At 35.8% G+C, this 25,272-nt stretch overlaps 1 protein-coding gene across 1 annotated transcript; it reads left to right on the top strand.

The window, feature by feature from the left end:
* The first annotated feature begins 290 nt into the window (after positions 1-290).
* On the top strand, positions 291-25,272 carry LOC127850160 (serine/threonine-protein kinase RIO1-like). The gene is made up of 14 exons (XM_052382982.1): positions 291-447; positions 7,143-7,183; positions 8,161-8,388; positions 10,070-10,148; positions 11,319-11,505; positions 13,274-13,416; positions 13,855-13,941; positions 15,806-15,943; positions 16,725-16,828; positions 19,049-19,221; positions 19,810-19,902; positions 20,767-20,820; positions 23,458-23,703; positions 24,722-25,272. Exons 1-14 carry the CDS (start codon positions 383-385, stop codon positions 24,824-24,826), a joined length of 1,743 nt encoding a protein of 580 aa, XP_052238942.1. The 5' UTR covers positions 291-382; the 3' UTR covers positions 24,827-25,272.

Raw genomic sequence — 25,272 nt, 5'->3', positions numbered from 1 at the left:
GGTGGTGGTGGTGGTGGTGGTGGTGGTGGTGGTGGTGGTGGTGGTGGTGGTGGTGGTGGTGGTGGTGGTGGTGGTGGTGGCGGTGGCGGTGGCGGTGGTTGTGGCGGTGGCGGTGGTAGTAGTAGTAGTAGTAGTGGTGATGCTGTTGATGTTGTTATTATTATTTATTGAATTTTGTAACCGTGTTTTATTCCATTTAGTTTTTGCATCTAAGTCCCATTTTCAAAAATCCAGTACCATAAATAATTAGTGTCTTTTAAATGTGTAATGTAACCTGAACCGGAACCACGTTTTGACAAATGACACATAATTTCGCGATCATAACAGTTGTGCAATTCAATTCTGTCAAATCGTTCATAAAGAGAGAACGTCGAAGAAAAAAATGGATATTGAAAGTGGTCAATTTGACGATGCAGATAATGAACAGCCCATCTCAACAACTCAGAGGTAACGACGTGTTGTTGTTTGATCAAAAGTGTAAATAAATGTTTATGCAAGTTCTAATTTCTATGGAATTGAAGTTGAACACAAATTGTATTGTTATTGATGTACAGTTTGTCAACCAGTTCCGGATAATCAGCAGTTCCGATTAATTTGTATTTAATTTTCCATAATGCCCCAATAAAATCAAAATGATAAGTGTCTACGGTATACATAAGGTAAAGGAATAAATTAACAAATTTTAAGCAAGAAAGCTTTTGTATTATGCTTACAGGGGTGATAAATGCAGCAAAAAGTTAACCGGAACTGATTAAATTAGTTATGTTTTGAAATGTGCATATGGATATAGAAGGCTTTATTAATTTCAAATAAACTTTTTGCTGATTGAAAACAAATGTCATGACATGTTTTGAAATACTAATTCTGTATAAAGTTGAATGATTTTTAATAATTTTCCGAAGTGTGAACTTTAATAGGCTATTTTTTACAAAAAACTGCATATGCCGTCTGGCGTAACCTGTTATCATACAAAATAAATTTTACCCTTTATTTTTACATCTTCTCACATTAACACTAAATCCCGAAAGAAATTATTTTGTTAAAAAAATAATGTTTTTTGCCGGGTTATTCTAAACTGGTGACTGACTGTAGTTCTTCTTGAATGCTCCGAACTTTTATAAGTACATAGCGACCCGGAGGGCCAATAGCTGGTAGTTAGATTATTGCAACAAGTTATTGATCTATGAAAGTTTTTATTGAAATTTTGGTGTTTTTTTAATGGGTAAAACTGATGAAAGTTGAAGCGATTCCTCTTTAGACAGGTGTTTTGTACAGTTGCAAAAGTTGGACTATAAATATTGTCAGACTGTCCTTGTGCAGTGGTTGGTACAGCCCCTGTATCACTTCCTCTGCATTTGGTAAATGGTAACCTTACAGAACCGGTGGGTTTTTCAGTGGGTTTTCTGGTTTTCCTTGACATCCAACACCTAGGAAGTTAATTTCCCTAGATAGGTGTGCAACAACACACTTCAGGCCCTTACAAAATGCAGACTCAGGCTTGCACACATTTTTTCATCGCGTTATTGTCTGATAGGGCCATAAATACTTGCAATAATCCAACTCTCGGCTATTGACCCTCCAGGTCACTGGGAGTTGCAACTGGTAACCACAGGTATTGGGCACATCGCCAAGTCACTTTAACACTATCAATATGTCATAAAACAACTTTTTTCATAAAAAAATAATATAAAAAAAATTCTGATATATATATAAATACCTGTGCTGGTAACAAGATATTTCATAGAAATGTGCGGTCCAGATTCAGGCGGCACTTAAATCGGTAATATTAGCAACATTAACTATTTTCTGGCATGAATAAACACTAAAGATCATATATATCAATAATGCGCAAATTTAAACAACTAACAGGATATGGTGCAGTGCTTTCCACAGGCCACTATAGGTCCCTCGCCGGGGCGCTTGAAAGTCGAAATCAGAGTCAGCAGGGCGCTTGAAATTTTCTGATCAGTGTGTATTTTTCATACTGCAACTAGGCATTCTTAAGATCAAATACCTGCATACCACGAGTCTCGGCCACTTCCAGTGCTTGCCACATGATTTTTTCAGACGCCCCGGGGCCGTTTAGGGGGGGGGGTACTTATTACTTTTCCCGTCGCTACTGATTACCGGATAATCTTGTATATTCCAGTTTAAAAAGCAAAATCTGGTAAATTTTTATGATTAAAGTGCTCAAGAATTTCAAGAAACACAAAAATTCGCCATTTTTATGCCCCTGAAGGAGGGCATATAGTGATCGGACTGTCCGTCCGTCCGTCTGTCCGTCACACTTTGCGTTTAGGTTTCAAAAAATGCTCATAACTTCTATGTTGCTTCAGATAGCAATTTCATATTTGGAATGCATGTGTATATGGACAAGGCCTTTCCATACGCACACGCATTTTGACCCCTGTGACCTTGAAATTAGGGTCCCCGTTTCGAAAAAAGCTCATAACTTCTAGTGTGGGTGTATTTTGTGTTGTATAAAAAGGAGAACATCATGTCAGGCGATTAACGCGTGTTCAGAGGAAAACAAAACGCTCCGATTGGACATTTCATCACATCTTTAAACAGTAACATATGCCAAAATTTATTTGATACTTAAGAAAATGGCGAATGTTTGTGTTTCTTGAAATTCTTGAGCACTTTTATCGTAAATATTTACCAGATTTTTTCCTTTTTAAACTGGAATATACGAGAAAAGTAATAAATACCCCCCCCTAAATGGCCCCGGGGCGTCTGAAAAAATTCCTGTGGAAAGCACTGTGGTGTGCTCGCATAGTATAAGTAATGACATTAATCCAAAGTTTCATGAAAATGTGTTAGTTTTTGCAATGAAAAACGCTGAGAGTTCCGAATTTGAAAATTTTCTCCAGAATCCTCTTTGAGAAAGATCTCGTGTCTAATCAACCAATCGTAATACACCAACTTTCTCCGGAACCTCTGTAAGATAGATCTAATCGTTAATTCAAAACTTCGGCTTTTTCGGTTTGATAATGGTTTTTGTGTAAAGTTTTTGTTTTGAGTTTTTTTCAACAAATGACTCGACAATTGATGTGTAGATGATAACAGGTATTGTGTTTGGCACGATGTATTAGGTTAATTGAAATCGATTTCATAGAGATATGTGAGAAATTATTTTTATGTTCCCCACCACTATAGTGGGGGTCATATTGTTTTTGCCCTGTCTGTTGGTTGGTTGGTTTGTGTGTTTGTTTGCTCCAACTTTAACATTTTGTCATAACTTTTGCATTATTGAAGATAGCAACTTCATATTTGGCATGCATGTGTATCTCATGGAGCTGCACATTTTGAGTGGTGAAAGGTCAAGGTCATCCTTCAAGGTCAAAGGTCAAATATATTGGGGGACATTAGTGCTGCAGCGAATCCAAAATTTCAATCGGATCCGGATTCGAATCCAAAGGCCAGGATATCGAATATCGGTTCGAATCCTAATTTGAAAGTAAAAATACGCAAAATAAATTATAATTTAAATTGCTATAACCAAAATTATGTTTTGAAACACCAGAACTTATATATTTCTTATGAAAAAAAGTAATTAACTTTTATTATTATTATAAACTTTACAGCTACTAATATTCATACTACTTTAGCAGCACTAGTAGATGCAGATGCAGCCGCAGCAGCAGTAGTGGAAGCAGAAAAAACAACCAGGCTTTTTCCGCTCCAATTTGGGAATACGCCACACTGGAATTTTGGGAATTTCGCGTCGTGAAAACCCCCATTTTGGGAAAAAAATTATTCGCAAAATTGGCTCAATTGGGAAAAATTATCGCATGTAAATAGTGTTTCTTATATTTCAAAGAAGCCGTTAACTGGTAAATAACGACTATTTTGATAACTTATTATTAAAATTTAACAAAGTATTATGAACATGTGAGATAAGTGCAGGTTTTTTAATCTGAATTTGGGGAAAAGGCCTGGCCTTTTTGAGTTGAAAAAAATTGTGCGAAGCGCCGAATTTTGAGGAAAATAAGGAAAGTCTTAAATAATCATTAACATATTTTACAGTTTTTAAAACAAATTAAAGGCAACAGATAATTTAATTATGCAACACTTTCTATTTTCTACACTGGATTAGGTTAACTTATATATTTTAAGGTAAAAAAAAAATATTTTTTTTTTTTGGAATTGGGTTTTTTTTTTTCAATTGGGAAAAAACAACCAGATTTGCATTGGGAATGGGGTCGAATTTCGGACCCGTGGCATAGGGCAGAACAAGCCTGACGACATCAAAAAAAAATACTAAGTAGATGAAAACAAAAATTAAATGGACTTGCGTTGTTCGAACAAACATTTATAACCGGGTCCAGATTCCACAAATTTCTCAAAAACTATCAAAATCGCACATACACGAAAAAGTGTAAGCATTTGAATGACAAATATTAATAATAATGTCTAATATAAAACACATCTATGTCAGTCAGATATAATATGAATAACACTGTATTTTAACAAGCAATAAACGCACCATACGCAATCTGCAATAAGTATCAATAAAATACTTCGTAACGACCACTTATAAGCCAGAATTAGTATGCTGATAAAACCCAAAATGCTTCCACACCGAGGATTTTAATTGTTTAGGTGCATCGTAAATTTTCTTCTGCTCCATTTTGCACCATCGAAAACGAAAGTAGACTGTGTAGTACCATGTTTTTGTCTAAAAAGTAGCAATAATCGTGACAAACTACGTACCAGCCAGCCTTGCAAACAGAAAGAAACAATTTAACGAAAAGTATTAGGGGGAAAGAAACAATTACCGCAAAGGAAAGGTTAGACTCAAATAAGATCCGGATTTGAAACCGATTTTACCAATCACGATTAAATCTGCGAATCCCATTTTGGATCCGCGAATCTCGGATATTTCGGATATCCGTTGTAGCCCTAGGGGACATAGTGTTTCTCAAACAAGTCTTGTTTATTATGCCCCCGGTAGGGTGGCATATAGCAGTTGAACTGTCTGTCAGTCTGTCCGTCCGTCTGTCCAAAAACTTTAACATTGGCCATAACTTTTGCAATATTGAAGATACAACTTGATATTTAGCATGCATGTGTATCTCATGAAGCTGCACTGTAACAAGTGTAACTTGTCACAAATATTATAGTTATCTAATTAATATATTACATTGTATTTATTTAGCAGTTGAATAACATTATTCCAATGAATAATGTCATGATATTTATTCTTATTGTATGTTACTGTGGTCAAATGAATGATGTTATTTATTCTTACGCAACTTAGCATTTGCTCAAGTTCAATGAGGCATAATTAATATATTTATATAACGGTTATATCATAACCAATATTGAAATGTGGTTTTATTACTGGGACAAACGTAATTATTTACATGCTGTTATTTAAGATTTTGCTTATATTAGTTATATAAGTTTGAACAGGCCACCCTTTATTAATATAACATGTTGTTGTTAAAGCCTGATGGCTAAATGGGGTTGTTTTTGTAAATGCATTTAATGCAGTTTTTCTCATTTTATTGAACTCAACTTACTTGTCAAGTGTAATTCGCATCCGCCATCTTGTTTGGAAGCTGTCACTGTCCATTTTGTAAACCGGCGTTTGATATCATATTTTGGTCTATTTAAACCATATGTGGTGCCATTTTATTCCTTAAATATTGTTCTTTCTAAATATCAAGTAAACGCCACATTATAAATTGTAATTAATTATAGTTTCCTATCAAAAGCTAAATTTTCTCTGAAATGTTTATTTTAGAACGCCAATGTTACTTTGTAACAATTGTTTTCATTGGTCCGGATTTTGTTATGTGCAACCTGATTGGCTGATACTGTCTATATAAAGGCGAGCCTCAGAAGGCGGGGTCATTCAAATTTCCATCTCTGAATCAACAACATCAAAAAGTAAAAATGAGATAAATAAAATATAATCTAAATAAATCGTAAATTTATAACCAAACTAAAACAACTTGAAATTAACTGTCAAAGGGTGAGCCTAAGATGTACTTTATTATTCACGTTATATTTACAAATGTTGTTAAACTTGTTTAGTGTGCCTGGTGATCCAGACTTAAAGACGGAAAAATAGAACGTTTAGTGAACCGTCAAGAGCTTTCGTTTATCTATTCAACGACCCAAAACATTATTAACAACTCGCCATCATGACGTCTATTTCAGCACGTTTTGAGTGTTGAAAGGTCAAAGTCAAGGTCATGTTTCGAGGTCAAAAGTCAAAAAACAAAATCCAAGGGAAGTTACAAGCTTTAAAGGGACATAATTTCTATTTTCTATCATTTGGCTGGTACAGGTCATTTTCACAGGGGAAATAATATTTTTTTAAAGGATATAATCTGAAACAAATTTTAAGGTCAATGTCATCCTTCACGGTCAAAACTCAAAAAATACAATCCAAGGGAAGTAATAAGCTATAAAAGGGAGATAATATCTAAACCTGCCAAATGATATATTGAAATTTTATTTCAAAGCGGCACAATAGGGGGCGTTGTGTTTCTGATAAACACATCTCTTGTTTCATAATGTTGTGTTCTGTCAATCGAAATAATGATGTTATCAAATTTCAATTTTTCATTTTTATTGACTTTTAAAAAATTTCAGGTTCAACAGTATGCTTACAGAATGTTGTCAATTTGTAACCAAGTTGAATTTAAACGTGCCATAAATATTTGTAAATATTTATTATCACTTTACATGTTTTGTGTTTTTGAGTCACAGATTTTGTTTTATTTACTCCATGCACTACCTCATACACAGTTTACATTATTTTCTGTTTCACCTGAAATCAGCAATTAATGTTTGTTGTATCGATATGTCATTCAGAGAGCAGGAAGCTTAATAATTTAAATAAATGTGAAAATAACTATATTAACAACGATTGTCACATCTTAATCTCTTGTTAAGTAATATTGAACCTTTGTACTGTTTGTTTATATTTGTTTATGTGTACAGTAAAAATTCATGTATCTCCGGTACTGTTTTTTCTAAAGCACCATTATTTTAATCTGTGTTTGCAAAGAATCTATTCAACTATTAAATAATTAAGTTATTTTTTTTAAAGTTACTTGCTAATTGAAATTAACTGGTAACTCAAAAGAAAGAGAAGTTGAAAGTATTATGATATGTCTTTTCAGTAAAGCAGACTGCATAGAGTCGACCATGAATTTATTCAAAGGTAGGTAATGCATTAAAAAACATGTACTATGCAAATGCTAAGAGTATTTTTATTTCTAACATGTGCTAAATATAATTATGAACTATTACACATGCTCTTGGTATATTAGTGCATGTTGGAAATCAGTTATAAAATATTTAGTATATATATAAGAAGGTTAACTGACTGCATTTTATATTGAAATTTAGACAAACCCATGGAGATCCATGTTAACAAATAAATAGGACTGTTCAAGCTACTTTTTGAATGCACTGACATTGGCAAGTATTATGATCTATTATCACATATTTTACATAAATATTTTATCTCATATTTTCACAGTTTCATTTAATGTTGTTTTTAGACAGACAGAGGAGATAACCAAAATATCCCCACGCTTTTCAAAAAGCGTGGGGATATTTTGGTTATCTCCTCTGTCTGTCTGTCCTTCCGTCCTGGCCACTATCTCCTCCTACACTATAAGCACTAGAACCTTGAAACTTACACACATGGTAGCTATGAGCATATGTGCGACCCTACACTATTTTTATCTGACCCCTGGGTTAAAAGTTATGGGGGTTGGGGTGGGGCCGGGTCAGAGATTTTCACTCATTTTTATGCCCCCGGTATGGTGCATTGGCCATAACTTTTGCAATATTGAAGATAGCAAATTGATATTTGGCATGCATGTGTATCTCATGGAGCTGCACATTTTGAGTGGTGAAATGTCAAGGTCACGGTCAGCCTTCAAGGTCAAAGGTCAAAAAACTAATCCAAGGGAAGTAATAAGCTTTAAAGGGAGGTAAGTAATGAACCTGCCAAATGATAAATTTTTTACTGAACATCTCTTATGACAATACGGTCAATCTCAACTATGCATGGCCCCATTTCCAACCCTGGGGTGCCCCCTGGGTCAAACATGCGGCGTGGGGATACGCATCAACCTCTGCCGCGTCATTTCTAGTTTATATTATATCACTAGGTTTCATTAATTTAAGGTAAAATGGACAGTACAAATGGTTATCATGGTGATGATTTTGATGATGATGAAGAAGATGATGATGACGATGATGATTACCTAGACTGGGATGATGATTCCGGTGGAATGTTGAAACCTGTGACGTCCAGCAACAGTAGGAGCGCGCCAAATCAACAACAGAAGACAGCTGGACCGTTGCAACCCAGCGAGAAAGTCATGAGGAAATACATTGACAAGATCAATGTTGGTATGGCAGCTGTTACATTTGTGTATTGATTTGTTTGTTGATTCTTGAGACTCATTTTCATCTAAATATTTATATTTAACAATCTAACATTTGATAATACTTCATGTTTAGCATGTGTCAATTCAAGTGTAGTAAATGAAAATATACAATATTATAATTAAACAGGAAAAGTGATGTTGTTCTTATTGAATTTGCTTGCCATTTTTAGCTCATCTATTTTTTTTTTTTTTAATTATGAGCTATTGTCATCACCTTGGCGTCGGCGTTGGCGTCGGCGTCCGGTTAAGTTTTGCGTTTAGGTCCATTTTTCTCAGAAAGTATCAATGCTATTGCATTCAAACTTGGTACACTTACTTACTATCATTAGGGGACTGGGCAGGCAAAGTTAGATAACTCTGGCGTGCATTTTGACAGAATTATGTGCCCTTTTTATACTTAGAAAATTGAAAATTTTGATTAAGTTTTGTGTTTAGGTCCATTTTATTCCTTAAGTATCAAAGCTATTGCTTTCATACTTGCAACACTTACTAACTATCATAAGGGGACTGTGCAGGCAAAGTTATGTAACTCTGACTGGCATTTTGACAGAATTATGTGCCCTTTTTATACTTAGAAAATTGAAAATTTGGTTAAGTTTTGTGTTTAGGTCCACTTTATTCCTACAGTATCAAAGCTATTGCTTTCATACTTGCAACACTTATTAACTATCATAAGGGGACTGTGCAGGCAAAGTTATGTAACTCTGACTGGCATTTGGATGGAATTATGGGCCCTTTATACTTAAAAAATTGAAAATTTGGTTAAGTTTTGTGTTTTGGTCCACTTTACCCCTAAAGTATCATAGATATTGCTTTCATACTTGGAACACTCGCAAACTATCATAAGGGTACAGTAAAAGGACAAGTTGCATAACTCTGGTTGTCATTTTTACGGAATTATGGCCCTTTTTTGACTTAGTAACTTTGAATATATGGTTAAATTTTGTGTTTCGATCCACTTTACTTCTAAAGTATCAAGGCTATTGCTTTCAAACTTCAAATACTTTCATGCTATTATGAGGTTACTGTACCTGGCAAGTTGAATTTTACCTTGACCTTTTTGTAAGATCATCTCACAAATGACCACCACACCCTCACACTTTACCCCCCCCTCCCACCCCGACCCCCCAAATTATTTTTTTTGAAACGGTTAAAAAACACAAATATTTATTTTTATTATTTTATTTTTGAAATACCGTCCAACCATCGCACCCAAGAATCCCCTCCCCCCCACCCCCCCCACCCACCCCCCCCCACCCCCGATTTTTTTTAAATTTTGTTTTGCTTTTTTTTTCTTCGCATTTTTGGAAGATAATGTAATAAATGTCCACACCCCCACACTATACACCCCTCTTCACTCCACCCCTCCCTCCTTTGTGATTGAAATTGAGAGTCCCTTCACCTTTAAAAAGAAAAAAGATGAGCGGTCTGCACCCGCAAGGCGGTGCTCTTGTTTATGTTTGTATCAGGATTGTGAAAGTTTAATTGTAAAAGCAACAGCTTCTGCCGTCAAATTCTGTCACTCGTTGATAAAACTCTGTTTTCATGTTAAACCCTTTCGTGATAAAATGTGTAAATTAAATTGGACAGAAACCACAAAATACCCTACTAGTTAAGCCATGTATCTTTTTTATATTATATAGAGAAGTACACGGGTCCACAACTGACAAGCTCTGCTTCCTCAGCTCTCACATCAAAGGGAAAACAGCAGGATCATATGAGGTAGGGATGAAAAGGGTAACAGTAACGTCCTTCAAAAAAAAAAATCAGCTTTTATACAAAAAGTATAGAGAACACTATATCAGGTATCTCTTTAATACAGATGATTTAACTTGGTGATGCATAGAACACCTTGGCACAAGGCTTGGGTTTTTGTGCTGAGCAATTAAACGCTGATGTCAACACTTACAAGGTATTCTATTTATCCCACTATTTTGTTTACCTATATTTAGAAAATATAAATAAAATGGCTGAAAAAAAGATTAATAACATCAAATTGAAATGATAAAATGGAACTTAACCAAAATTATGTCATAAAATATATTGCACATGTTTGCTGTCTCAAACAATTTTATACCGTAAGGTGTATTTCTTTGATTCAAACATGGTGCTGGAAAAAGAAAATCTTCAGCATATGTTACAGAACATCTGATATGTGTGCAGGCTGTATGAAGTTATAATACAGGAGCATGCAGTAAATGTTGTGGAAAATAAAATGTCTGAATCTTTTATATTTACCAGTTTATGTGGAAACAGAAACATTGTTAAAATACTTTGAATCATACTGTTATTGATAAATGCATTTCTTTACAAAACTAAACAACAAAGTGATGTTTGCCTGTGTTATGGTAAAAAAATGTATTTCTCTTTTACCTGCACTTAATGCTTCTTAACCTGTTCTTATTTATGCTTTTTGTGTTAGACATAATATATTTATATTATAAATTCTAACATTTGCTTGCACACAATGAAATAAATACACACAAGTGTTTCAGTAGTATCTTCACCCTCATTGTCTTATTGTTCTGGAAAAACTGTGCTTTATGCATGTATGTTAAGTCTCTGTGTCATCCCAGGTAAGCCTTTGCAGTTTGCACAGACTAATCAGGGACAGCACTTTCAGCTTTTTTAGAATTTATCTAGTAAAGAAATTCTCTTCTAAACAACAATTAATTCTATGCAGAAAGTGTCGACCCTGATTAGCCTGTGCAGACTGCAATCTGGGACCACACTTTACAAACATGCATTAGCCTGTGCAGACTGTAATCTGGGACCACACTTTACAAACATGCATTAGCCTGTGCAGACTGCAATCTGGGACCACACTTTACAAACATGCATTATGCCCAGTTTTTCCAAAACAAGGCTCAATTAGATGGTTTGTTCTCCCAGGTTGAGGGGCAAGGATAAGTCAGACCGTGCCACTGCTGAGCAGGTGATGGACCCGCGTACGCGTATGATCCTCTTCAAGATGATCAGTCGTGGAGTCATCACGGAGGTCAATGGCTGTATCAGCACGGGCAAGGAGGCTAACGTGTATCACGCCACAGCAAAGGACGGCTCTGATAAAGCTATCAAGGTAGGGGATGACAATCGACACAAAGGACGGCTCTGATAAAGCTATCAAGGTAGGGGATGACAATCGACACAAAGGACGGCTCTGATAAAGCTATCAAGGTAGGGGATGACAATCGACATTTGAGTTGAGCTCTAGGAAAATCTAGGAAATCCAGGCTTGATGCATGAACTATACTTGCTGATAAGCAGTCCTGACAGGCTAATCAAGGACAAAACTTGCAACTTTTATTGAATTTTTATGCCCCCTGATTGAGAGATATTGGGGTATATTGTTTTTGGCCTGTCTGTCTGTCATTGTGTCAGTCAGTCATTGTATGTGTGTGTCACAAACTTTTACCTTGGTTAAAGTTTTATATCTTTTGCAATATTCAAGATAGCAACTTGATATTTGACATGCATGTGTATCTCATGAAGCTGCACATTTTGAGTGGCTAAAGGTCAAGGTCATTGTTCAAGGTCAAAGGTCAAATTAATGGCTTCAAAGCGGCGCAATAGGGGGCATTGTGTTTCTCACAAACACGTCTCTTGTTTTGTTTGAAGAAAGTATCTTCTAAACAAAAATCCAGTCTAGGCGGAAAGGGTCCTCCTTGATTAGCCTGTGTAGACTGCTCAGGCTAATCTGGTACAACACTTTGTGCACATGCATTAAGCTCGATTTTCACAGAGAGAGGCGCTGTTTTATGCATGTAGTTAAAGAAATTGATTTAATGATACTTGTGTCATTTGTTCACCCATTTGTCTAATGGTCTTGATTAGCTGTTGTGTTTGCCTTCTGTCTTTTTTTATGCCCCGGAACCAGCGGTTCTGGGGGCATATTAAAATCGCACTGTTCGTTTGTTAGTAAATTAGTAAGTTAGTCCGTCCAGATTAGTTTCCGCTCAATGAGTCAAGCAATTGTCATCAGATCTTCACCAAACTTCATGAAAATGTTTAAGGCATTAACATCTAGGTCAAGTTCGATAATTGGCCAAATTGACCCAGACATTCCTGAGTTACGGCCCTTGAATCATCCTTAAATTGGGTTTTTTCTCGTTTCCGCTTAATAACTTTAGCAAATGATCAGGATCTTTGCCACTCTTCATATAAAGGTGTAAGGCAATAACATGTACATCAAGTTCGATAATCGGCCAAATTGACCCGAGACTCCTGAGTTATGGCCCTTGAATCATTGTTTAATTGGGTTTTTCTTGTTTCCGCTCAATAACTCGAGCAAATGTCATAGAATCTTGGCCACACTTCATGAAAATGTGTAAGGTAATAACATCTAGGTCAAGTTCGATAATCAGCCGAATTGACCCATACACTCCTGAGTTACGACCCTTGAATCATTGAAAAATGCTCATAACTTCTATGTCGCTTTAGATGTAACCTTCATATTTGGTATGCATGTGTATATGGGCAAGGCCTTTCCATACGCACACAAATTTTGACACCTTTTACCTTGACCTTGAACTTAAGGTCAGCGCTTAGGTTTCGAAATCTGCGTTTAGGTTTCAAAAAAGCGTTTTTCGGGGGCATATGTCTTCCAATGGAGACAGCTTTTGTTTTGTGCTTTGTCATCTAGGTTTACACAACTTTATAGAAACCACATTGTTTGCCAATTCTTTAAGACATGGGTGCCAGTGATATTATATAGCACTGGTTTACTGCCAATATTTTCTACCAAAAGCTTGAGTAGTGAGTAGGACAACTTACCACCCTTATAAGACTATACTACTGTAACCTTCAGTGATACATCGGGAAATTTATGTTGTGTTCTGTTATTGCAGGTGTATAAGACATCCATCCTGATATTCAAGGACCGTGACAAGTATGTTAGTGGAGAGTTCCGGTTCAGGCACGGCTACTGTAAACACAACCCACGTAAGATGGTGAGAACTTGGGCTGAAAAAGAAATGAGGAATCTCACAAGGTATTATATGGGGCTTTATGCATGTGCGTATCAATGCATATCAAATTTTAGCATAAAGTGTCGTCCCTGATTAGCCTGTGCGGACTGAGTGCCTAGTATGTTTTAGGGGAAAATTTTAGGGGTTGAAATAAATGTTTATTTGGGATACCACTTTGTTTACTTTTATCTTCTATAAGATAAATTAGCATATACATTGGTCTCTTAACTACTACTGGCTTATGCCATCCCAAAAGTGATTATGGAAGTAGTTTGGACATAAATAACAATGTTGTACTTGTTTGAATGTACCTGCATTTTATTTGGTTGAGAAAACCTATAAATAATTAAAAGCATTTTTTATGCAAATCATGCTTTTCTTGGCAAGTCATACAAATAGGTATGACGTAAAAAGTTCTTTAAAATTGTTTTGGCTATTGAATTATGTGTGCTGTTTTTCAGACTCCACCAAGCAGGTGTACCCTGTCCAGAGCCAATTCTGCTACGCAGCCATGTCCTGGTGATGGACTTCATTGGAACAGAAGGATGGTACACTTAAACTGTTTGTCTGCTCAGTCATTATACCTCCTAACCCTTTAAAGATAATTACAGGCTGCCAAATCATAGCTCATGTGCAAAATAATGTACTGTACACTCACAAAAACTGTTTAAACAGCTTGTCTAGTGTAGCCAAGGAGTAATCTTGGGCAAACGAAAATGCACGTGACCAGCTACTTAGATATTCAGCTTTAATCCTCCAGTGACTGTTGGCAATTGCAGTTGTAAATGTATTTATTTTTATAATTCTGTTTATATTTTAAAGATTTGGGGATCAAAGATTAACGGAAAAAAAATGTAAATTATGTATCCCATCTCACTTTGATCAAGGAAGTCCTGTGACCTTGATGCGCATAGCATCAACTTTCTTTTAGAAGGTCAATATACTTTTAGAGCATCAAAGTTTTATTACAACATTAAGGTACTCTTAGAGCATCAAAGTTCCCTTAAAACATCAAAGCTTTATCAGAACATCAAAGTACTTTTGTTGCATTAAAGTACTCTTAGAACATAAAAGTTCTCGTTGAACATCAAAGTACGCTTAGAACGTCAATGTACTTTTTGAGTATTAAAGTATTCTTAACTTATCAAAGCACTTTAAGATCATTTAAGTGCTTTTAAAGAGCATCAAAGTATGCTTAGAGCATCAGTGTTTATAGATCTTAGAAGTATTCTGGAGAATCAAACTTCGTATTACTCATAAATCAAAGCAATCTTAAATGATAAAAGTATATTAAGAACATTAACATACTCCTGGAGCATCAAAGTACTCTTAAAACATTGAACAATTGTTGCCAAATTCCCAAATAACCATACAATTATTATTGGAGTCGCGTTCTGAGAAAACTGGGCATAATGCATGTGCGTAAAGTGTCGTCCCAGATTAGCCTGTGCAGTCCGCACAGGCTTATCAGGGGCGACACTTTCTGCATAAACAAGATTTTCTGTAAGAAGGGACTTCCTTTAAACAAAAAATACCATAAAAGTGGAAAGTGTTGTCCCTGATTAGCCTGTGCGAACTGCACAGACTAATTTGGGATGAAACTTAACGCACATGCATTAAGCCCATCTTTCTCAGAACAGGCACAATGGACCTCGAATGTGCTATTAAGGTGAGCTTGGATTGTTTTATAATTTTAGATTCGCATGAAAAATCTCCTATGTTTTGTTTCTAGGCCTTCCTCACTGTTACAATCTCCGATTCTGTGTTTGTATGCCTGCCCCACTGTTACAATCTCCTATTCTGTGTTTGTAGGCCTGCCCCACTGTTACAATCTCCTATACTGTATAGGTAGGCCTGCCACACTGTTACAATCTCCTATGGTGTGTTTGTAGGCCTGCCCCACTGTTACAATCTCCTATACTGTATTTGTAGGCCTGCCCCACTGTTACAATCTCCTATGCTGTGTTTGTAGGCCTGCCCCACTGTTACCATCTCCTATGCTGTGTATGTAAGCCTGCCCCACTGTTACAATCTCCTATACTGTATTTGTAGGCCTGCCACACTGTTACAATCTCCTATGCTGTGTTTGTAGGCCTGCCCCACTGTTACAATCTCCTATACTGTATTTGTAGGCCTGCCCCACTGTTACCATCTCCTATGCTGTGTTTGTAGGCCTGCCCCACTGTTACAATCTCCTATACTGTATTTGTAGGCCTGCCACACTGTTACAATCTCCTATGCTGTGTTTGTAGGCCTGCCCCACTGTTACAATCTCCTATACTGTATTTGTAGGCCTGCCCCACTGTTACAATCTCCTATGCTGTGTTTGTAGGCCTGCTCCACTGTTACCATCTCCTATGCTGTGTATGTAAGCCTGCCCCACTGTTACAATCTCCTGTGCTGTGTTTTTAGGCCTGCCCCATTGTTGAAGGACAGTGAGGTGAGCGAGTCCAAGGCCCGTGAACTCTACCTACAATGTATACAGATCCTAAGATCCCTCTATCACGACTGTAGACTCATACACGCAGACTTCAGTGAGTTTAACCTGCTGTAAGTGGTCTGGAATGTGTGATTTAGGTGCATCTAAAGCATCTAAAAGAACAACAGAGATAATTGTCATAATTCCCTTTGATAAAAAGTGTTATTGTAAATTGGAAATAAAAAATAACGTCTTTATTAATTTGTTCAATAAAAAATTGCCTTGAGGTTGAGTTTAATCAGGCGTGTAAATTACAGAAGAAACTCCTCTTTTTTTTGAGAACTAATTTAGAGCAGATTTGTATTCCTATATGACATACGTAGTTGTGTTCTTACTCAGCATACATAGTTGTGTTCCTATACGACATACGTAGTTGTGGTCTTATTCAGCATACAAAGTTGTGTTCCTATATGACATACGTAGTTGTGTTCTTACTCAGCATACATAGTTGTGTTCCTATATGACATACGTAGTTGTGTTCTTATTCAACATTCAAAGTTGTGTTCTTATTCAACATTCAAAGTTGTGTTCTTATTCAACATTCAAAGTTGTGTTCCTATATGACATACCTAGTTTTGTTCTTATTCAGCATACATAGTTGTGTTCCTATATGGCATACTGTACGTAGTTGTGTTCCTTTACGACATACGTAGTTGTGTTCTTATTCAGCATACAAAGTTGTGTTCCTATATGGCATACTGTACGTAGTTGTGTTCCTTTACGACATACGTAGTTGTGTTCTTATTCAGCATACAAAGTTGTGTTCATATTCTACATACATAGGTGTGTTCCTTTTCCACATACATAGTTGTGTTTCTTTTCCACATACATAGTTGCGTTTCTTTACACCAGAGTGCACGAGGGTAGCCTGTATGTAATAGACGTGTCCCAGTCCGTGGAACATGACCACCCACACGCCCTGGAGTTCTTGAGGAAAGATTGCACCAACGTCACAGGTACGGCACACAACTCTTACTGGCCCATACCTTGTATAGATGAGCCTTGTTCTGAGAAATCGGGGCTTTATTCATGTGCGTAAAGTGTCCCAGATTAGCCGGTTCAGTCCACCAATCAGGGTAGACACATTCAACTTTTACAGGATTTTTATGAAAGGAAGTATCTTCTAAACAAAAATCCAGTGTAGGCTGAAAGTGTCATCCCTGATAAGCCTGTGCTGACAGTGCTAAAATGGGTTGACACTTAATGCACGTGCATGAAGCCTCGATTTCCTAGAGTAAGGCTTAAATATATTGTCATGCTTAAAAGGGAAGGCTGGCCTGTGAGAGTCATCTTGAAGAAGGTGTGGTATGTTTGCAAACTATGTACTACAGTATAATCAGCTTCATGATTAAAAAAAAAAAGAATTTGAAATTTGAATTTGAAAAACTAGCAATATATTGGGTCTTATTATTATATTTTTTTCTGTCTGGATTTTAATAGTTACGAAACCTCTGGCTGTACATAATGTATTGTTATGATCCTTGCTTGTTTATCCAATGTTCCTGCTGTTAACTTCAAAATCCCCATCAGATTGTATGTGCTATAATGTACGACCAATCTTATCCGAATGATGGAGGTGTTTTTGTAAATAAATACCGTCAATTATTCATCAAAATTAATAATATAAAAAATAAAACCTGTTGTCATGTTCCCCATTCAAAGGGTCTTGCCAAACTTCCACCAAAGGACCAAAATATAACACTGACATTTATTTGTAATGAAAAAACACTTTTTATCTTTAGAACAAATGCTTGAATCTTGATTTGGAGACCTAAGTCGGTTATTTCCCCTGAATCCTCACAAAAATAGACAAGTCAGTATAGTTGGCTTACTTGGTTATTATTGTTGATCATTATGTGCTGCATAGTTCATGTTTATATACAATATTTTGGTGATGTATACCGTAATTAATTCTGCTTATAGATAAGTGTTTTTCTTACTGATCTGTATTACAAAATGTTATTTCTAGCTGCTTTAGTTATCAAAGACATGACAAATTATACTACTTATTAATAGGCAACATATCGCTATGGAGAACAACAATAAAAAGAGAAGATTCCAAATAGTTTGACCTACATGTATATCTACATGTCTATTTGTTCTACTTTGGACTTTTTCTATCAAGGGAAATAATTGGAAAGTCAAAAAAGAAGATTCCAAATAGTTTGACCTACATGTATGTGCTTTTTGTTTTACCTTGGACTTTTCCTGTCGAGGGAAATAATTGGAAAGTCACTAAGATCCATAATTTATTTGCCTCATACCATTGTGTGAAATGTCATTGACAGAATACTTGCTCTTGAATGTATATAATTTAAAACATTATTGCTTGTACATTAATTTGGTCTACTTTGCTTGCTATTTGTCAAGGAAGATAACTATAAAGTCACTAAGGTCCTAAATTGATCTGCCCCATGTTAATGAGCATGTGTGTTAAGGGTTGTCCCAGATTAGCCTGTGCAGTCAGCACAGGCTAATCAAGGACTTGGTACAACACTATCCACTTGTATGGATTTTTGTGTTAAAAGGAATGATTAGATGTACAATTTCATTGACAGAATACTTAACATTGTGCATGTGCGTAAAGGGTTGTCCCAGATTACCATGTTCAGTCCCCGCAGGCCAATCTAAAACGACATGTTATGCTTTTATACTCGCGAGTATATTGTTTTGGCCTGTATGTCTGTCATTCTGTCCCAAAACTTTAACCTTGCATTAAAGTTTTGCAATAACTTTTGCAATATTGAAAGCAACTTGATATTTGGCATGCATGTGTATCTCATGAAGCTGCACATTTTTGAGTGTTGAAAGGTCAAGGTCATCCTTCAAGGTCAAAAGTCAAAAAATACAATCCAAGGGAAGTAATAATCTTTAAAAGGGAGATAATTTCTAAACCTGCCAAATGATATATTGAAATTTTATTTCAAAGCGGCGCAATAGGGGGCATTGTGTTTCTGGCCAACACATCTCTTGTTGTTTAAGAGAACTAAAAGATGTTAGAGTAGTCAATCTAGCCAAACTTAGCATCAAACCTCAAACTTAGTGCGAAATAAATGGGGTTTTTTATTTTTATGAAGGATAATATCTAAATAAATACAGGAAATGTCAATGAAAGAATACTTTTTGGACATGTAATTGATAGAATACTTTTTTGATATGTGAAATGTGCTTGACAGAATACTTCCGTAAGAAGGGTGTGAGCACACTGACAGTGAAGGAGCTGTTTGACTTTGTGACTGATGTGACCATCACGGCTGACAATCTGGACCAGTATCTGGACAAGTGTATGAAGCTCACGGCCGGCAGAACTGCAGAGGATGTCACCGAGGAGGACAAGGTTAACGAAGAGGTCAGTGGAATTTTAATGTGAGCCGCGTTCTGAGAAAACTGGGCTTAGTGCATGTGCGTAAAGTGTAGTCCCAGATTAGAGTGTGCAGTCCGCACAGGCTAATCAGGGACGACACTTTCCGCTTTTATGGTATTTTTAGTTTCACGGAAGTCCCTCCTTACAGAAAATCACGTTTAGGCGGAAAGTGTTGTCCCTGATAAGCCTGTGCGAACTGCACAGGCTAATCTGGGAGATACTTTACGCACATGCATTGTTTTAAGCCTATTTGTTTAAATGTCTATTATCTATTTATCATTACTCTTCTAAGTTTGTTTCTTTGGGAAGCTGAACAATTTGTTTGAGAATTGTTCTTTGAAGTTTTTCTGCCTAATGAACAATAGGGGGCACTTTGTTACCTTTAATCCATTCCATTCCAGTTGTTTTATACAGTTGAAATTGTTACTTTTGCCAAAATATTGTTAAGCATTATTTTGTTGAATATTCAGTTTGTTTTATCTGTGTTTCTTGAACTACTGTGTTATATAATGTATACATTTGATGAGAAACCGATTGCACTGATTGTGTTGTGTCTGTGTTTTCTGTCCCCAGGTATTTAAGAATGTGTTCATCCCCCGCACCCTTGATCAGGTGGTAGACTTTGAGAGGGATTTCTACAGACAGAAGAAAGGGGATGAAACCGAGGTAAGGGCCTGTTGTTTAGTCCTATAACCTCAGGTCTTATGTGACCACTATAATTGAGCCATGCTCAGGAAAATGGGGCTCAATGCATCTGCATGAAATGTCGTCCCAGATTAGCCTGTGCATTTTTCACAGGCTTATCAAGGATGACACTTTGTGCTTTTATAGAATTTTTTGTTTTAAGGAAGTCTCTTCTCTTTGAAAATCAAGTTGGTGCATGAAGAGCTGTCCCTGATTAGCCTGTGCAGACTGCCCAGGCTTATCTGGGACGGCACATGTATTAAGTGCTTTTTTCCCTGAGAATTCCCATTCTATTTCTCACCACATTACTTATGTGGGGATTGGCTATGAAGATATTTCTTCGGCCATTTTCTCACTACCATTGATTCTCGAAGGACTGTTGTAAGTTACTGTCTCAAGTAAGCGCATATGTACTGATAAACTTAGCATGCCTTGGAGTTGGGTAAGTGAGCCTGACTGATGTGATACTGAAATATTGTTTAAAAAAGTGCGTACAATCCATCAATACAACAATACCATAGATTTATTTGGTTTTGTTGAGATAAAATTTCATGGATTTATAAAATCTGACATATTTGTTGGATCTTTAATGCATGGATTTTCAGAATTGTGTGATAAAACACTTTTGATGTAAATGTTTGTTCAGCTGACCCATCATAAAGTTTCATTACTCATTCAAAATAATTAATTTGAATCGTCTTTGCATTTACACATTATTTTTTTATGCAAAATTAATAAAAGATTCGTCTATAGTTGTTAATTTGATTTTAAAAGACACTTGATTAAAAACGAATTTGCTTTGAGAATCCTTCTTTAATACTGTTAATATATTATGTTCCCCTTCAGCTGCTGTACAGCAAGCTCACAGGTCTTACGACAGATCTGTCAGGATCCCAGCAGGTGAGTGAGAGACATGAATGTTTTGTATGACGACGCACACAGTCTAGAGTGTTTTTACAAATACAGTAATGTTTTCTCAATTTTGCTTGGAACTTAAGAGATATTTGCGATTCGATTGTAGGACATAAGCCCCCCAGGACAAAACCCCCCCAATGAAAAAATGAACATTTGGACAATTGCCCCCCCAGTAGAAATGACAGGTAGGATATAAGCCCCCCAGTGCTCATTTTGCATCTGGACATTTGCCCCCCAGTGCTTATTTTAGAAGAGGACATTTGCCCCCCAGTGCTAATATCATATGTTGTTTCCATTAAACTAGTATATCTCTGTCTTTGGATTCATTATTATTTCATATCTCACAAATATATAATCATAGAAACTTGGATCATTATAATTTGAAATAAAAAAGGTCCAGAAACTCACTTGAATTTCCTAATCTTAGGTAAAACAAACATCTTAAAGAATTGTTCTTTAATTAATCAATCAAAAGGATAATCAGCTTGTTAAAGGTGTGACATGTGGCTTTGATCATATACTTGTTAATGAAAATTAATGGCTTCTTTATTTAATCAATCAAAAGGATTATCAATAATAATTATCATAACTTAGTACAAATAATGATAATTAAAGTGAACACATATGATATAACAACATTTAAAGGCAATTATTTTTGTAGTTACATTGTTTGAGTGACAATTAACTAAAACTTAGTATATAACGAAACTATCACATTTCAAATGATACATTTCATCATGGAAATTATTAAGAGTAATAAAGGGTCTGAGAAATTACTGAAGGATGGGTACTCTTACACCAAAAAGAAGTCTCGTAAAGAATCAATACATTGGGAATGTTCCAAGCGCAGAAGCGCTTCATGTAAAGGAACCTTGACAACTAATCTTGATGTAAGTATAATATTAAAATGCTATTTGTTATCTTTGCTATCATAACTTTTAAAATAGCGATTTGCAAAATTAATTCCAGACAGTATTGCATAACTTCACAAATTTAATTATTTGAAGTAAAGGTAAATGTAGTATTTGTAAGCTTTACCAACATTCAAAATATCAATTAATTTACATAATTAATTCCAAACAGATATACAAAACGTCACAAAATAATTTTATATATAATAAATTAAATGTTTCATTTCTATTATCATTAGTTACAATATTAAATTATTGTTTTTATATATTCAGGTTACTATGGTCACATCATCCACAACACACAGTAAGGATGCTGACCACTTAGCCATAGAAGTTATGAAAGTCAGAGAAGAGATCAAATCCAGTGTCGCCTTATTTATCCCTTCCATTATTTAAGCCTTTCAGTGGTGGTTATTGGATAAATGGATTATCATCTCAAAGGTTTTGAGTAATCAGGTGGTGATAATTGGACATGATTATCTGCTCAATCGAGTAATGTCATTGAAAATTAGGCACTGGGGGGCAAATGTCCACTTCTAAAATAAGCACTGGGGGGCAAATGTCCAGATGCAAAATAAGCACTGGGGGGCTTATATCCTACCTGTCATTTCTACTGGGGGGCAATTGTCCAAATGTTCATTTTTTCATTGGGGGGGTTTTGTCCTGGGGGGCTTATGTCTGGATCCCTTGCGATTCATAACACATACAAGTTGTCTGCTTTCCCAGCTTTACGGCCTCTGATTTCACACTGTAAAATGTCGAACTCTGCTCCAGTAGCTAGTATTTTATAATGGAAATTTGCCATAGTTTTAGAAAGAACATGTGTAAATGTATACTAAATTACAATATTGTCTTGACCATTCATTTAGAGATTGATAATTATGTACAGTACTTGTTCACTGCAGCTCACATTAACTGTCAAATTTTAATAAGTTTCTGTATTAAAGAGATAGTTTGTGCAATTGTAATGGAATATAAATACCAGGGTGCGTACTCACAAAGGTCCTTGGGGTAAACAAGAGAGTATTTCTTAGATTGATGAAATTTCTTACCGCTTGGACTGTTGCCTGTGTAGGTCTTTTCACATTTACATAATTTAAACAAGTTAATGTTTGTTTAACCCTTTACCACTTAGATACATATTTTAACACATTTGTCACTTAGAAAGTTAAATTTAATTAAAGACCTATCTTACTATATTTAAGTTTAAAAGGCTGTATTTCCAACTCTTAGCTAAGACAGCAGACAGCATGAAACCTAACAGACTGCGAGTTACTCGCAGGCTGTTCTGGGTTAATGCTGTTTGCACATAGCCATTTTCACTTTGCTTCTGATTGGGAAAGGGTTAATGGTTTATATGTTTACCTTTTGTAAGCAGAAATAATTGGAATTTGTAAAAAATATTGTATCTGAAATGAAGTTCAACTTCAGGTGAGATTTCCCTTAGTAGTTATGTGAATATGGACACAGTACTAACTTATTGACATTTTTATATACATGTACACAAATAAGAGACTAGGGAAAGCAATTTTTTTTATTATTGACGGCATGAACCAGGCTGAGTCATTACATTTTAAAATATTTGTTCAGCATAGCATAATAGCTAGAATGCAGTAGTTTGACTCATCTGGTACTGAAATGATACGCACACTGGAGCATGATTGCATTTGTATTTTGAGCTTTGCGTTCTAATGTCAACAATCGTTGCTAGATGCCTACTATACTACAAGACACTGCGAATGACCCATCATCTACCAAAGACACCAGACTCACAGAAGACACCCAGGACACACAAAGCGTTGTCACAGAGTCAGTAAATGAAGAAGAGCAGGAGGATACAAATTCAGAAAGCGATGAAAATGCCTCAGAGAATGAGGACAACTCTGATTGCGAGAATAAAAAGGAAAAAACAAAACTATTCATTCGAGATAGAGATGAATCACCAAACTCTAGAAAGGTACCATTCAGCAGTTTATAAATGGTTATGTAGGTATGAATGCTAAAGCAATCATTGCTAAAGCTATCATACCTTGTCCATCAATTAATAGTCCTTGTATGGAAATTTCTTGGATTGGATTGATATTAAAATAGATAAAATAGGATTGTACAAGGTTGTATGAGAGGAGGTACAATGAATAAGGACCGTATCTCTGTCTTTAATATTAATTGAAGTATTGCCCTAGGGATATTGTTATTGTGCAGAGCATTATTATCTTCTGCTAATGGCCGAGGGTATAGATTGGCGTTGTCCATTCATCCTTCTGTCACAAACTTTGTTTGGGTATATCTGAGAAACTATGTAAGATTTTAATTAGAAACTTCATATGTGTATTGATATGAACGAGGATAAGTACCATGCACAAGAACCATAACCCTAAACATTCTTGAATAAGAGTTATTCCTCTTTGTTTTTTGTATGATTAAACTTTTAGGTGTATATCTCACATGCTGTACGATTTTAACATGAAACTTCATATGTGTAAAGATATCAACAAGGAGAAATGCCATGCACAAGAACTATAACTCTTCACATTCTTAAATAAGAGTTATTGTACGTTCTTCTTTTAGTTCTGCATCCATTCGCAAAGAAAATTTATTTGGCAGGTGATATCAATTCCGCTTATTTGCTTATTCAAATAAAACTACATGTATGTTTTATAGACATTGTGATGTACATGAAGAATGCATAATCATGAACACTTTATGGTGTCAACATACATCAGTGACATTTTGTATTTGAATTGACAACTCTTTTTTTTCACAAAGTTCTGAAATCGTTTTAATTTACTGATAACCTTTTTAAAATGTTACAATAAGTAAGTTTAGAGTTGTATACGTGATAAGCCTACCTCAATATAAAAAAATATCCAAAAGAAGCTGAACAGTATTTAAAGTATATGAGTAGAATGTATTGACTCTCAGTCATTGTATCAAATAAGTATTTTGACATTTAAACATAATGTATGTCTTTTCAGGAAAGGAAACGAATAGTGAAAGAAGCCCAGAAGGAAAAACGTCTGACAAAGATTCCAAAGCATGTGAAAAGACGAAAAGAGAAAGTTGGCAAACAGAAGAAATGAGCATTTCACTTGGACTTAAAAAGGGTTGTATGCCAGAAGATGTTCCAAAGCCTTGCAACACCAGGGATATGGATTATCTGTGTACATCATTGGGTTGTCATTGTGAATGGCATTTTTGTCCCCTACCGGTTTCACCGGAGGGGACTTATGGTTTGCGCTCTGTGTGTCTGTCTGTCTGTCTGTGAGTCTGTCAGTCACACTTTTCTGGATCCTGCGATGTCCCCTACCAATTTCATCGGAGGGGATTTATGGTTTGCGCTCTGTGTGTCCGTCTGTCTGTCTGTCTGTGAGTCTGTCTGTCACACTTTTCTGGATACTGCGATAACTTTAAAAGTTCTTAATATTTTTTCATGAAACTTGAAACATGGATAGATGGCAATATGGACATTATGCACGTCATTTCATTTTGTTCCTACGTCAAAAATTCTGGTTGCTATGGCAACAAA

The sequence above is a fragment of the Dreissena polymorpha genome, chromosome 11, assembly GCF_020536995.1.
Source record: "Dreissena polymorpha isolate Duluth1 chromosome 11, UMN_Dpol_1.0, whole genome shotgun sequence".
Lineage (NCBI taxonomy): Eukaryota > Metazoa > Mollusca > Bivalvia > Myida > Dreissenidae > Dreissena > Dreissena polymorpha.
The sequence above is the reverse complement of the archived record's forward strand: the minus strand, read 5'-3'. Positions and strand labels throughout refer to the sequence as shown.